The sequence below is a fragment of the Nilaparvata lugens genome, chromosome 12, assembly GCF_014356525.2.
Source record: "Nilaparvata lugens isolate BPH chromosome 12, ASM1435652v1, whole genome shotgun sequence".
Taxonomy (NCBI): domain Eukaryota; kingdom Metazoa; phylum Arthropoda; class Insecta; order Hemiptera; family Delphacidae; genus Nilaparvata; species Nilaparvata lugens.
The window spans coordinates 18961564-18977151 of record NC_052515.1 but is presented as its reverse complement, the minus strand read 5'-3'; the positions used below and the strand labels follow the sequence as shown (position 1 = coordinate 18977151).

The 15588-nt window shown below is 37.7% G+C and overlaps 1 protein-coding gene across 1 annotated transcript in view; it reads left to right on the top strand.

The window, feature by feature from the left end:
- Window positions 1–15588, top strand: part of LOC111064061 (esterase FE4) — a 153995-nt gene that overhangs the window by 36774 nt on the left and 101633 nt on the right. Inside the window, exon 4 of the mRNA XM_039439473.1 lies at window positions 3744–3931. Within this exon, the coding sequence (XP_039295407.1) occupies window positions 3744–3931 (188 nt within the window). The remainder of the gene's footprint in view (window positions 1–3743; window positions 3932–15588) is intronic.

Genomic DNA, 15588 nt, shown 5'->3' with positions numbered 1-15588 from the left:
CTACCCTTGGTATCGCCCAGGCATGCAACTCTTCCTCGGTGAAGCCATGGTTCTTGGATCAGTGCCAAGTCAAATTCATCTCTGAGGAAGAACTGGCAAAAAGCAGCAGATGCTGCTTTACTGTGGTGGAGGTTGATTTGGAGGACCCTGGGCATTATCCTTAATTGGTGTTGGGATAATTGAAACCTGCCAGAGTTCTAGGTTGGCTCAAGAGTTGACTGACCTGACAGCACTGAAGCAGGCCTCATCCAGAAAACATACAAATCTGTAACCTTTCAGGTCCAGCTCGGCTGGCAGGATGTTCCACCCCTTCACCTTCAAGGTGGGGTTCTACTATCATCTCAATGATTTTTCCTGGAGTTTTTTTTAGAAGCAATTGATGAGCTCCAAAAAATACCCTCACTGACCCCATGATTTCTCTCCTCAGACCAACAAAAAGTTTTGTCTCCCCTAGCAGTTTGAGTCTGGGGATGAGTGCCTCCAGCCAATGCTTAGTAGCATCGTTAATGCAGGATATGATCAAGGTACCTTTCTCCATGTGGGTGCCTGCAAACAATAGAATGCATCCATCCTCAAGGGGTAGCAGCTCATCTATAATGGCTTCTTGAATGATTTCTTCTTGCTCTGCTGAAAGCTTAGCCTTCCAAGACAATAGCCATTTTTGTGGCAGAAGTGTGTCTGTATGAGGCTCCTCTACTGGAAGTCTCTAGATTCAGAGTTTGTTCCTTGTGACCTGAGTGATTTCCACTCCTGACCTTTTTTGTAGGTCCTTCCGCTGTGGGAGGAGTCGCCATATCACCTCTAGGGTGCTTGGCCGCCCTCAACCCAGCCTCTTGACCCATGTTTGTGCCTGGAGTCTCTGTCCACTCTGGTCTCTTAGGTTTTTCTTTTTTAAACTTTGCAGGGTCAAAAGCCTCACCCCTCTCAAGAAGTTTTGCCTGAATGGCCACCCTCCTTTGAGCATTGGTGAGGTTTTATCTCTTCACCCACAAAATTCTCAGTTGCTGTATTGCATCCTCGAGCATTTGTGAGGGTTCTTGTTTTTCTGGACCTCTGAGGAGCTCATCCTGCTCCTTCAATTGGGATGATGTGATAGAGCTTACTGCATCCATATCATGATCAGTAGAAGCCTTCTCAGTTTTAGCGTCTATGTAAGAGTGCAACAGTAACTCCTGTGTACCTGAAGCTCCCATTTTGGATTGAGCAATCTGCCCTGATGGGGCAGATCCTGATGAGTTTGAGGGCGAGGCAACTTCCAGAGTTGCCTCGGGGTTTGGTTTTGGTTCTGGTTTAGTAGTTTTTCCATTGTTAATGTGATTCCCACGAGCATCTAGGGAAGTACAGTTGACCCACACAGAGCCCCGCATGTCCAGGCAAGGCTATGTACTGCAGGAGGGCGCTTGGTATCCTGCAGGCACTGTTAGTAGCACCATGTAGAGAAGGCCTGGTACCATCCACCCATCAGCACGGTCTGCATAACACCTTGGGTTGGCCTAAAACAAGAAAGAGAGAAAGGAAGAAAGAAAGAAACAAGAGAAAATGGCCAAGGAAGGCTGACAGATGGAAAAGGAAAGGAAGAATGGCACACAGCAAAGTCAATGGAAAAAGTGCCATTCTAGAAATGAACAGGTTATCATACACTCACATACACACATACACTTACACACACACACACACACACACACACACACACACACACACACACACACACACACACACACACACACACACACACACACACACACACACACACATACAGACCAATATCCAAAAAACACTTTTTTGGACTCAGGGGACCTTGAAAGGTATAGAATTTTCGAAATTGGGGTACCTTGATTTTTTTGGAAAGCAATAGTTTCCTTACCTACAGCAATAGGGCAAGGAAAGTAAAAAGGTTCACATAAAAATCATCAAATCAGAACCACCTGACTTCAAAGTTATATTACAGTCCGAAAGTTAAAAACTTTTTCCAGCCTGGTCAGAAAACAATCACTTTCGTCCTCCATGATGACACACGAAAACCAACGCATTATATCCCTTAGACCAGTTATAGAATAGACACGCTGGGAAGTCTAGCCTCTTGAGCCAAAATCTACTGCCATATCACCATATCGTGACGTCAGCATCGAATAGAAAACTTTTCTGCAGAGTATGTTTACATTGTTTTCTATCTTACGTCACGATATGGTGATATGGCAGTAGATGTTGGCTTCATCGACTTTCAGTATGAATATACAATGGGCCGTGTCTATTCTATCCAAGTGTGGCGAAATAATTATAGACTATAGTGAGGTTCACGTTATAATGTCAATGGATAAAGATGGAAGAATAGTGATGCCGATTCTCTGCATTAATTAATCATACCTCTACACTGTCAAACACATAATTGGCACCATTGTGGACCTAGAAAAGGATAGTACCACCGGCTTTGTCGAATGATAGACAAGGATAGCAAAACCAAATTTCATCAAATAATGTCATTATAACGTGGACCTCACTATAGGTACTATTTCCGCGCTGTCTTGCATAACAATACAATAACTCATTTTTTCATATGAACTATTAATATAATATTATAAAAATAGTTATATATAAATATATGATAAAACTTGAAATAATTCAATTCAATTATTCAATCTAGTCTTATATTATTATTTTAATTCCGCATTGATGAGATATTGAGGTTATGAATAATTTCAAACCAAGCTCACAAGAAAATGTTAAATTGAGCTTCTGCATATGCGTTGCGGATAGGTGAGAGTTATAGTGAGGTCCACGTTACAATGGCAGTGGATAAAGATAGGAGAATAGCGATGCCGATTCTCTGCATTAATTAATCATATTTCTACACTGTCAAAAACATAATTGGCATCGGTTTGGACCTAGAAAAGGATAGTATCACCGGCTTTGTCAAATGATAGATAAGGATAGCAAAACCAAAGTCGATCAAATACTGTGATTATAACGTGGACCTCACTATAGTAATTAAACAGCTGTGCAGCCCATTTCATATAGGCCTAGTCAGCTGGGCTGGCTTCATTATTACTTCTCCTTTCACTTTCTCCTTTTCTTTTTCTTCTTCTTCTTCTTCTTCTTCTTCTTCTCTTCTTCTTCTTCATCATCTATTTCTGGTCTTTCTTTTTATGTTCTTGTTCTGGTTCTTGTTCTTGTTCATGTTCTTGTTCTTGTTCTTGTTCTTGTTCTTTTTATTCTTCTTCTTCAGAAATTGGTCGCTTAATATAATAGGATGTGAGAAATGTCATTGTTGTCACAGCACTGAACTGTTGACTCAGTTTGCTGTGAACCGGGCAGTGTGCACCAGTGGATACAAAGTTTTAGAAGTCCTTCCTACATTTTCACAATCAACTAGATGCTTATTATCTCCACATAATGTGATGCCTTCAACATTCAATAGCAACGTCCATTAAAATAATGTTCATTCAATTGGAAGAAAAACCATCAAAAACATTTTTCTCACTTTGGTCACTGGAAATTTCTTCCATACGGGATCCATGTAGAAGTGTGATTCAAAAATATCTTGTTGATGTAGTTTCTAACCCCAGCAACCACTTCAACATAAAATATAAAGATGCTGTTTTGAGGTTACAGTTGAGGTTGGAAACAAAATGCAAGTTCAAAGTTCTCTGTGAGATTAAAAAAAGGCTAATAAGAGTAATGTATCCCAAAAAATTAACTGTCAAGTTAAAGGTTTGACAATATTATTGGAGTGTTGTTTGTTGCAGGTCTATTCCAAAAGGCGATATCAGTGGGTGGGTCGGCACTGTGCCCGTGGGCCTATGCCTCGCAATCAGTAAACAACACGTTGAAAGTGGCTCTCAGTGTCAAAGAAGATTGCCCAAAAGAAGAAGCTGAAGCCTGTTTCTTGACCGCTGATATAGATGATATCGTAAAAAAGAGTGCTGGATTGTATGTCAGTAAACAATTACTTTGTTATTTCAATTTTTCCCACTACTGATCAACATCCAATACTAGAAAGTCGAAACATACTGGCGAAGGTTCCAGGTAGAGTTTATCAGGTAAGGTAGCTGAGAGTTTTGGAGATAAAACATGTATTCAAATGTGTCAGGACATTAGCCTATTATAAAGTTAATTAGTAAAGCACTGGTCACACCAACGTCTGCTAGAGGTACCGAGGTACTCCCTCTGCGGGAGCGAGCTCGGTGTGGCCTGCTTAATTTAATAACATGGAAAGCGAGTTTTTTAACTTCGCTACCGCCGCGGGAGTGAGTTTGGTGTGGCCTGCGGTTAAAACAACTAGACAGCTGAGATCCATAATTGACTATGTATCACTAGGCAAAACACCCCACTCAACATTCATGGTATCATGAATGGTATGAGGTTATGTGCAGAATGTGTAACTGATCATCATCTCTACTCAAAATGGAAGTGCAGCTACCTATTAAAATAACTTGTGACTGTATAGAGGATAATAATAACACAGACGAATCTGGCAGATTGGACCAGAGGAAGTATATGACAGAGAGTTCAGAGGATGACTTAATAAGCTTTCCACATGATTTGAGACTATCTCTTCTTTATGTAGTTGAGAAGTTGATATTGTGGTAATTATTCATATTAAATAAAAATACTACGAAATTGTCAAGAAACCACAGATTTATTTGCCTTTGTTATTAACATGCAGAAACTCAACATTCTCCTCAACGGTGAACTTGTGATTGTTTGTTATCAAATGTTCTGCAAAGTTAGATTTCCCGTTTCGTTTATTCCAGTCTCTGATCTTGAGACTATCTTCCAAACTTCAAACTCGCACAACAGGTACGGCGACAGGTACGGCAGAAGAAGAGTATGGTGCATTGAAAGAAGCAATATATACTGCAGCTGGAGAAGCTCTTGGCGAACGTGGAAAACAGGTTGGAAAGAAGAGAAACTCTTTGTGGATGGAAAGTATCGAGAAAATAGTTTTGGAGAGGAAAAGGCTTCATAACAACTGACTAGTATCAAAGGATGAACAAGACAGAAAATTGTACCAGCAGAAACGAAAAGAAGTCAAAATAAAGGTACAGCAATTAAAGAATGAAGAATGGAAAAACATGCACAAGGATTGATCAGTACATTGGTGGAACAAGGACAAAAGAGGCATGGAATGTTGTTAAGAACCTAAGGAAGAAAAGAAGGGAATAGCATTCGATATGATAGGTAATTATAGATGGAGAAATTACTCCGTTAAGATTTTTAATGAAGATAGAGAAGAGTATTTGAAAGCGTGGGAAGAATCAGAATCAGTCGGCCACATAGAAGAAATAACAAGAGAAGTGCAAGAGAGTCTCAGAGAAATGAAGAGCGGTAAATCACTAGATCCTGGATGTATCCCTGTTGAGCCCCTGAAGCATGCAACTTCCAGAACTTTAAAAATTCTAGCATCTATATTTAATAGATGTCTGTTCATGTGCGATAAAATTCCCCAAGATTGGAAGCTTGGCTTTTTGACACCTATCCACAAGAAGGGACCACGTGATGACTGTGCAAATTATAGAGGTATCACAGTATTAGCTACAATGGGGAGACTGTACGGACGCATGATAAGAAAGAGAATTGAAAAAGAAATCAATATAGGAGAAGAACAAAGTGGATTTACGTGGATTTAACTCATTGAAGAGAGGAAACTGATGAATTTGGAAACCCACTTGATATTCATCAATCTGGAGAAAACTTTAGAAACTGTACCAATACAGAGACTTTTTGAAATCCTAGACAAATCAGCTATCAACGAACATTATATTTCTGTTGTCAAAGGAATTTACAAGGACCAAGAAAATGTTGTTATAAAAATCGGAAACAGAGTGTCAAAACCATTTGGTACAAATAAGGGCGTACGTCAAGGCTGTTGCCTCTCTCCAACCCTGTTCAAAATCTACCTTGAGGATATATCACAAGAATGGAAAAGAAAATGTAAATGTATTGGTATCTAAATAATTAATGAATATATTTACTCACTAATGTTCGCTGATGATCAAATAATAATGACTGGTGATAAACATGATATTCATTACATGATCAGGAAGCTTGCTTATTCTTATAAAAAAAATGGAATGAAAATAAATTTCAAGAAGACCAAATACCTAATCTCAGGAGGTACAGCTAAGGATCTACAAGTTGGATATCATAAGGTGATGCAATGTGATGAATATACCTGGGCAGCATAATATCATCAGAGAGCAATTCCAAAAGAGAGATCACAAGTAGAATTTGACAGGTTAGGCAGGCAATACAAACATTAAATTCCATACTTTGGTCCAAAACTATTACAAACCCCACAAAAATAAAAATGTATCATTCCATTGTACAGAGTACATTGCTCTATGGATCTGAAACATGGGAATTAACAAAACGAGACACTCAAAGAATAAATGCTGTGAAAATGGATTTCTTGCGCCAGAGTTGTTGTGTTTCAAGGATGGATCAAGTGAGGAATACTGAGCTAAGGAACAGAATAGGGAAACTGGACACAAGTAGTGGGGTTTTGAGAGAGCTGCCTATCCAATAGAAATCGAGGGGTGTGGCCTCCCCCCTCCACCCCCCAGCCCCAGTCGGCCATTTTGGCCCCGCCCCCAGCCAATAGGAATCAAGGGGCGTGGCCACGCCCCCCTCCACCCCCCTACCCCAGTCAGCCATTTTGGTACCGCCCCCTCCACCCCCCTGCCCTAGTCAGCCATTTTGCTCCACCCCCCCAGCCCCAGTCGGCCATTTTGGCCCCGCCCCCAGCCAATAGGAATCGAGGGGCATGGCCACGCCCCCCTCCACCCCCCCTACCATAGTCAGCCATTTTGGCCCCGCCCCCCTCCACCCCCCCTGCCCTAGTCAGCCATTTTGCTCCACCCCCCCAGCCCCAGTCGGCCATTTTGTCCCCGCCCCCAGACAATAGGAAGCAAGGGGCGTGTTCAAAATGGCGTCGTGCCCCCACCACCCCAACCAATAGGAAGATACCATTGTAGCAGGTGTCCATCTCCCCTACCCAGCATGGGTGTGTTCAAAATGGCGTCCCCCTTCCCTAGTGCCCCCACCACCCCAACCAATAGGAAGCAGGTGTCCATCTCCCCAACGGCAGCGGCGGCCATCTTTGTTGTAGCAGGTGTTAACTGACATCTGCTGCCCCAGTTAACACCTGCTTAATTTGCATATTAAAAATATCCCCACATTTAAAATCTTTAAAATCTTTAAACTCTCAAACTACTACTAATCTATTTCCCAGTCATATTTTTTTCTTTTTTTTCCTGCATCACTTGGTCGCCTATCACTGAACATTCTTTTCAAAAACAACTCTTGCACCTGATCAGAATTCAAATTATGTTGTACAGCTTCACTCATGTCAAAGATGTACCTCTTTTTTACATATTGTGCAATCAAATAGTATGAAAAGTTGAACAACTGTTCATTTAAATATTTCTGAAAATCTTCACCTTTCATAATCATCTGCATAATGTCATCTTTTAGCTTTTGGTGAGAAGCTGAATTTTTTTCATCAAGTTTCTTTTGCACCTCAGCCAACATAATATTGAATGTTGATTCTAGATCAACTACTTTCAAATTATAATCTTGCCTGTTAATAAAGTTAAGTTTCTGTTGTGCAATTAGATTGTCTTTTAATTCTTTCAATTTAGTTTCTAGCAAATCTGTATCAACATGTTTTAAACAATTGTTTTTACTTAGTTGTTCACATAATGTCTTCAATTCGTCTGATTTCTGATCAAACAACGATCTACTAACATACTTTAGCTCAATATCATCACTAATTGATTTAGACAATGTTTTCAATTGTGAATCGAAATACTGTTTTTGTTGTGCTATCTCCTTCAATATATCAGACATTGAATGCAATTTACTTTCAAACACTTTTTTAGTAATTAAATCAGACTGTAGTTTTTGGAATATACTAGTTGATATTGCAAGTAATTTGCTGTCTAAATATTTCCTATCTACTAAATCAGATGATTCAGTTTGCAATTTAGTGAATATATTTGTTGATATTTCAAGCAATTTACTGTCCAAGTATTCTTTGTTAACTAGCGGTGATGATTGATCAGTCTGTAGTTTTTGTATTATACTAGTTGAAACTTCCTTTAATTTACTATCCAAGTATTCTCTGTTAACTAGCGACGACAATGGATCAGACTGTAGTTTAGTGAATATATTTGATGATATTTCAAGCAATTTACTGTCCAAGTATTCTCTGTTAACTAGCGGCGACAATGGATCAGACTGTAGTTTAGTGAATATATTTGATGATATTTCAAGCAATTTACTGTCCAAGTATTCTCTGTTAACTAGCGGCGACAATGGATCAGACTGAAGTTTATTGAATATATTTGATGATATTTCAAGCAATTTACTGTCCAAGTATTCTCTGTTAACTAGCGGTGACAATGGATCAGACTGAAGTTTATTGAATATATTTGATGATAATTCAAGTAGTTTACTGTCTAAATATTCTCTACTTGCTGCCACTAATGATGATGATGATGCTGCTTCTGCTGCTGCTGCTGATTCACAACCACTGTTTAAAACTAATGGTGCTGTTGTATTAAACACATGATGTGTCCTACCAAATCAATCTATTGTACTACTCACTGCAGTGGTGGCGGCGCTACTGCCCGACATCTCTATTCTTGTCAAGTGTTAAACACATACTAACGACTAAAAGCAGCAACATTGCCACCTAATATAATACCACTTTCTTTCAGTTCTTCAATAATAGAAGCTATTTCAACTGAATGTGATCTATTTCCCGCCTGCTGTGATGAAAGCAGAATATCTAATCTGTCTATCAGTTCATTTGGATTATCCCAGTAGACATACTGTCGACTAGTAGATTCATTTCTTATAAAACCCATACCACTAACAGCCGCTGCCGCATCATCAATCCTAGATCTTTTTCTTTTCCTACTACTACTCGATGGAAATAAAGATTGAATAATTTGTGATTTATAGCCTGTATTTCTCTTTACATAACCGCGTCTATCTAAATGAGCAGCGGTAAGCTGCAATATATTACGATATTTTCTTAAATCACGTTCTGTGTACAGTTTCTGGTCAGGCTGTTTTTTAAATAGAAGTTCACACAAACCAACTGTTAAACGATACTTATTATTATTGTCGATAATTAAATAACCATTGGCAATACTAATATCCTTTACACCCATATAGTATTCATTTACTTTACTATCATAACATATACCATAAGATATACAATTATTCATTTTTTCATTATGAAATTCACGTATATACTCATCAATAAAATCCACTGTTATTGTTGTTTTATTCAAAATATCACTTACATTAGATCTATTCAAACCTCATCCACATCCATTTCCTTGGCCGTATCTTTCTCCTCCTCCTCCTCCTCCTCCTCCTCCTCCTCCTCCTCCTCCTCCTCATCGTCCTCTGATTCTTCTTTAAGTCTGCTGCTGCTACTAGTGTGTGCATGTTGTACAAGTGTATCTTTCAATTGTTTTAGTGGATTGATAATTGGTTCTAATGATTTTTGTCTAATCGAATCATTTTCCCTAATCATACTAGTTAATGATCTATGTTTATTAATAATTGACTTACGCAAACCTTTTATCCTGTCAACTACTTTACTAGTATGACGATGATGATGATCGCGTTGCACTAGTCTTCGTCCTCGCCGCCCTCCTCTTTGTTTTTTTCTTTTTAATTTAATTTTACGCATATTGCTAGTAGTAGTAGAACGATAATTAGTTCTTTCACCTACACTGGCTCAACAACAAATGATGAGAATTGACACATGTCAATTGCTGCTATACACACTTGGATCAATATACTTACTAAGACAATTACGATATTTACCAGCATCTGGTTTACACTCAGTGAAAATTGAAATAAAACTATGATTTCTGCCGCTTACATGTGAACATAGATTTCTGAATGCAACAAATGTCATATCAGTTCCGACAAAATCCCTAAATATTAATTTTAAATTGTGCATATCCATTTTAAAAATAATCAGCATATTTGCATTGTCTCTGATATGATGTTTTGAAATTGCGCCATAGCTTTGAATTAAGTACACACAATCTATGCTTTTGTGTCTGCCCATTGTGAAAAAATTACGTATTTGCGGCACACGTGTAACATTCAAATCGTCAAAAATTATCAGTGAATGAGTGTCGATATCATTCGGTTGCGGTATACATTCAATATTGTCAGATTTATAGTAGTTTACACACTTGAGTTTTGAAAAAACAATGTCCAATAGTTTATATTTTTCCTGATACAAAGACTTACTGAACAAGTATAGGTTTTTGAATTTTAATCCATTTTTATCGAATATTAAATTCAGCAGTACATTTGTCTTTCCACAATTTGATGCACCGCAAATTAGAATTCTAGCTGAACTTGGCAAAAACTCACCATGCTTTTTTCTATCTAGACAATTTTTGCCGCCCACTTGTTTTGTATCTACAATTAGATTATCAAAGTTAACTATTGCTATTGACTCTTTTGCTGTCGTCATAATAATAACTCTTGCTGCGCGCGCTTGCTGTTTACACATGCGTGTCTACAGTTCAACTATGCTGTTAACATCGCTACATCCGATGTGTGTGTGTGTGTGTGTGTGTGTGTGTGTGTGTGTGTGTGTGTGTATACTACAAGCGGTTTATGAATGAAGAAAACACGCACATACAATGTTCACAGTTTATTAAAAATACTAGATACATACAAATTTAGCAGCAGCAGCAGCTAAAACAAGCGTATCTTACAAAGTTGACAAAAAGTTGAAAATACATACATTAGTTGACAGCTGCATACATAAAAGGTGAAAATATACATACAAAGTTGACAGCAGCTGCTGCAGTAAGGTAAGTGGCGACAAATCTAGTGATAATACATAGACAAAGTTGACAGTGTTAATATTATAAAAAATTATTACAAAGCGTGTGTCTTTCACATAATACAGTATAGCACCAGCGTCGCACGCATTAATTAAGATTAGCCATTGACATGCAATAATCTAAAATATAAATTAATATCTTTTCTTTCTTCTTATCATCATCTTCATCAGCTACATTAAAGTCTATTGATTTAATTTGCGAGTAAAGTATGTTTAGTTGCATAGAAAATTGAGCACAAATACAAGTATCTACTACATCAAATACGCTGCTTGCATCTTTTAAATTTTTATATGAACATATACCTAAATGAAACCTACTATCATCATCATCATCATCATCAACAACAACATTGCTGAAAAATGTTTTTTTACATAAGCCAACTAGAAAGCATTTTTCAATATCAACACGTTTTACACACATCGCTTTAAGCGTACACAAAAGATCAATTAATCTTTTAATAATACTACACGCATCGTTACCATTCAGCAAATAGAACAACAGTGGCGCATCCATAGCCATTGACATTATGTTTATATCATATCTGAAACAATATGCAAATAAATTTAATGATTTTTGCGTGTTGCACGCAGATTCTTCTTCTTCTGTTTTACAGACGGAGTAATAATATCACTCTTATCTATCCAGCTAGTTTTATCAAAGCCTAACCATTTAACAAGATATTTATTGTTTGATTTTCGTATTATTCGTTCAACTAAATATGTATTTTGTTCGGACGGTGTTAAGTTTGTTTTCATCAATTGTTCACTATAAAATCTACCTTGTATGATTTCATTGTTAAGATCGCGAATTACATAGGTTGGCGGTTGTGTGGGAAAAACACCGTGAATTATAAACAGTTCTGGCGACCAATTTAATCTAAAACTTTTATCAAAAACCTGTCGAAACTTACTTATTCGCACTACGTCGCCTATTGCAAACTTTGGTCGATAAACTGTACGCGGCGGCGGCGGCGGCGACTGTTTTGACTTTTTCTTCAACTGTAACATGATCAAATGCTTTTCATGACGTCGTCTAACACTGGCCGGCGTCATGCCAATCGCTGAATGAATAGTGTTATTATATTGATAAACAATGTCCGGCAAAATGTTTAACCATTTTTGCGTACCGTTAGCAGTTAGTCGTTCATACAAACGTGATTTCAGTGTTCGGTTCAATCTTTCAACAAAAGCTGCCTTAATTTCAGAAAATACACTGTAATGATTAATGTTCAACCTATCGAATAGTTGTTTAACATCCTTATTGTAAAATTCGCGACCTAAATCGCTTTGCACATTTTTTATACCCTTATTTAATACTAATATTCGCGCTAATTTTCGTTCAACTTCTTTTCCCGTTTTAGTTTTTAATGGTTCAGCAAAAGCATAACGTGAAAAACAATTAATTGCAATCAAAACATAACGATAGCCGTTGTTTGCTCTAGCAAATTCTGGCAATTCAATTAAATCAATTTGAATGAGGTCTTTTATTCCTTTTAATATATATTTACGTCTGTTGAATTTTCTTCGCGCTGGACGGTGCAATTCCTGAGCAATTTTCTGTTGCAAATCTGACATATTTGTGGTTTCGATCTCCCCCCTACACGAATGTGCGCGTGTGATTGTTTTTGCTAGAGTTCAGTCACACCTGCAGCACTACTGCTCCAGACAGCGATCTTTCTTCTTCTTCTTCTTCTTCTTCTTTAGACGGATGTTGTTTCTGCCGCCTTCTTCTTCTTCTTCGTGTTCGACACTGAGCTGAGCGACGCTTGTTGAACTGGTTTCATTAATAGCTTCTTGCTCCTCGCTCTCTCTCTCTCTTTCACTCTCACTGCTGCGATCAATCTGACGTAACAGCAGTCCCGCCGCTAGCCGCGTTGCTGCTGCTATCAATATCTTCTCTTCTTCTCTCTTCTATTAAATAATGACCCCACGCTTTCGTATCTATACCGTTTGATTCAATGTATCTTTTTGTGTCAAATGGTGATAATGCAACTTTGGCACACGATATTTGATAAATATCATGCGAATAACTGCGTAATTGTGAAAAGCATTCACGTTGAACTAATCTATCTGTCAGGCATTTCATGTACATGTCATATCTTAGTTTATTGTTTATAATTGTTCTTGCTACGCCTTTAGCTGCGTGCTTGCTAAACTTTTCATAAGAACTAACCTTAATACTACTATTATTACTATTACTATTACTACTACTACTACTACTGTCACTACTACTGCTTAGTACATATTCAAAACTGTAAAGTTTCGCACGAAGTCCACAAAAAGCCGTAATAATTCCAGATTTTAATTCATCTTTAAATGTGCCAGGCACACCATGGTTCAATTGACTATAACAACAATGTGTGACAGGATAAGCACTTGTGTCAAAATGTTGAAGATTTTGTTTGATAACTGCATAGATATCGTCCGATTTTATATGGTATAGCAACGAGTCTGTATCGCTCATGCACAATTTAACACAGCTTGGATCGAACATTTTCAAGAAAATGTTGTAGTGGAAATTGAACATTGTAAATTTACTCAAATCAAGAATTGAAAAACCGGCATAAATTGGACGATCTAATTTTATTTCTGTTTTACACATTTGTACAGCGACAATGTCTTTGTCAAACACAATCCATCGTTTACAGCTTGGTTTTGCAATCAAACTTTCCAATTTTTTCTGACAAGTGATTAGCTTAAAATCTATTCTTTTCCTATTATTCTCCATCAACTTTCCGAACAGACTATTTGAAAGAAATTTAAAGAGGGTACGTTCAAATGAATTTTTTGCTTCCTTTCTCAGTTGTGCATTCAAATCAATAAACGGTTTAAGCCAGTACGACTGATGAAAAGCGATTACTCTATGTACAGCAGTCAATTTCATGCCCAAGCTTAAATAAAGTTTCAAATTTCTATAGTGGAGTACATATCGTTTACGATTATAAAGGGTGGCTAAAAGACGTGATGACGCGGCGGCGGCGGAGGCGGCTGTGTCGGGAGACGGGCGGCGCGCGGCCGCTTCTCTGCGCAGAGCAACAGTGTTGTCTGTTTGATATGGAGAGAACAGGTTGTAAGGCGGCTGATCTTTTAATGGAGCCAGGGGGAAGCTGTTATGTAATTGGTGTAAATTAACTGGATAGGACAGGTCTGCTTCAATTATATAGCCAGTCTCGGCTTCATCGTGTATGCTTGTAAAATCGCCTAAAGCCATAATTTCATTTTGTGATAAAAATCTGAAATTTGATTCAGGTAGCTTGTAGGCAATCATTGTATGTGCGTATAAGCTTGTACAATCAAGATAGAGCAAAAAACTATTTTCAATAGCCGGGTTATAATTTACGCCCATATATTTATTGTTTGCGACTGCATGACGGTGGGGAATAACTGACAGACCACCGCGTAAACCAGATTCTATGAGCAAGTTCATATCAGCATTGCTAATTAATTCTAAACGTACTTTAGTCAAATATAACATTGCATTCAACGAAAAATGCGGTAACGATACAAAGTGTGATACATCCAGTTTGTAAATTGTAAAAAATACAGTCCTAAAATTTTGAAAAATATCTGCCAGCAGTAAGCAATCTGACAAAAGGTAGAGATCATGATATTCACCCAATGAGTTTATGTTAAATTCGCGCCAAACTTTCTGCGCATGCTCATAATCGTCTACTTGCAATGCTGTATTATTAAGTGTACTGTAAAATGAGTCAATTGCCGGCAATTGCTGTTCTTCAAATTTTTCAGCATCTGTTATGTACTGATACGGGTACACGCCTTTACGTAGTAAAAGTTTTTGTTGATTTTTATCGTTGAATATTTTACACATTACTTTGAAATTAGTATCAATGTTTTCTGTATCACTTGCAAGATTGGCAACAAGTGACTGTAGACTTGAGCTTAAGAATTGATAGCTGTCAAGGAAACGTACAACACGATCTATTGTAATTGTGAGGAATTTTTCGATGAGTTTGCAATACAATCAATTTTCTCCTTTCGTCCTGCTAATGCCTTAACAATGAAATGACTATCATATCCGCGAAAATTATGAAAAAAACAGTTTAATAGTTTTGGTGCTTTTGCATTTAAATTACATGACTTGTGCGTTGCACCGAGATAATGGCCTGTTGTATGAGAATGGTGCCTAATACGAATTTGTTGGCTTTAAATTCATCGTTGCACAAGAAACATACTGTACTATTGTTAAAAGCTAATAATTGTTCTTCATTTAATTCAATCATGGGCACTTCTTGTTGCATATCAATGGAACAGTTTCGACCTATGGCAATGATCTCATCAAGAAATTGTTCAATAATTTTCTCGCCAACACTTGTAGCTCTATAAACGCGTGGGCCGTAGAATATTTCACCTGATTCGTCTAAAATAATAAACGCATAGCCGCAAGCAACATGTTTTTGTGTTTTCCTTGTAAAGCTATTTCCTATATCAGTTCCGAGCAAATCATCAACATTTCCATCATCGTCATCGAGCTCCTCCTCCTCACCGTTATTTGTTGGTACAATAAAACTTTCAAAATCGGCAAATGCAATGTACTTATTTTTTAGTGTGTACGAAAAATTTTTAAACTTTAACATTTCACCCTGTTTAGGTAGTACTGTTCTTTGTATTGCAAATGTTGAACACAAATCCATATGTTTTTCTAGATTGGTTTTTCCATCGCAATTTGCATGCCGGTT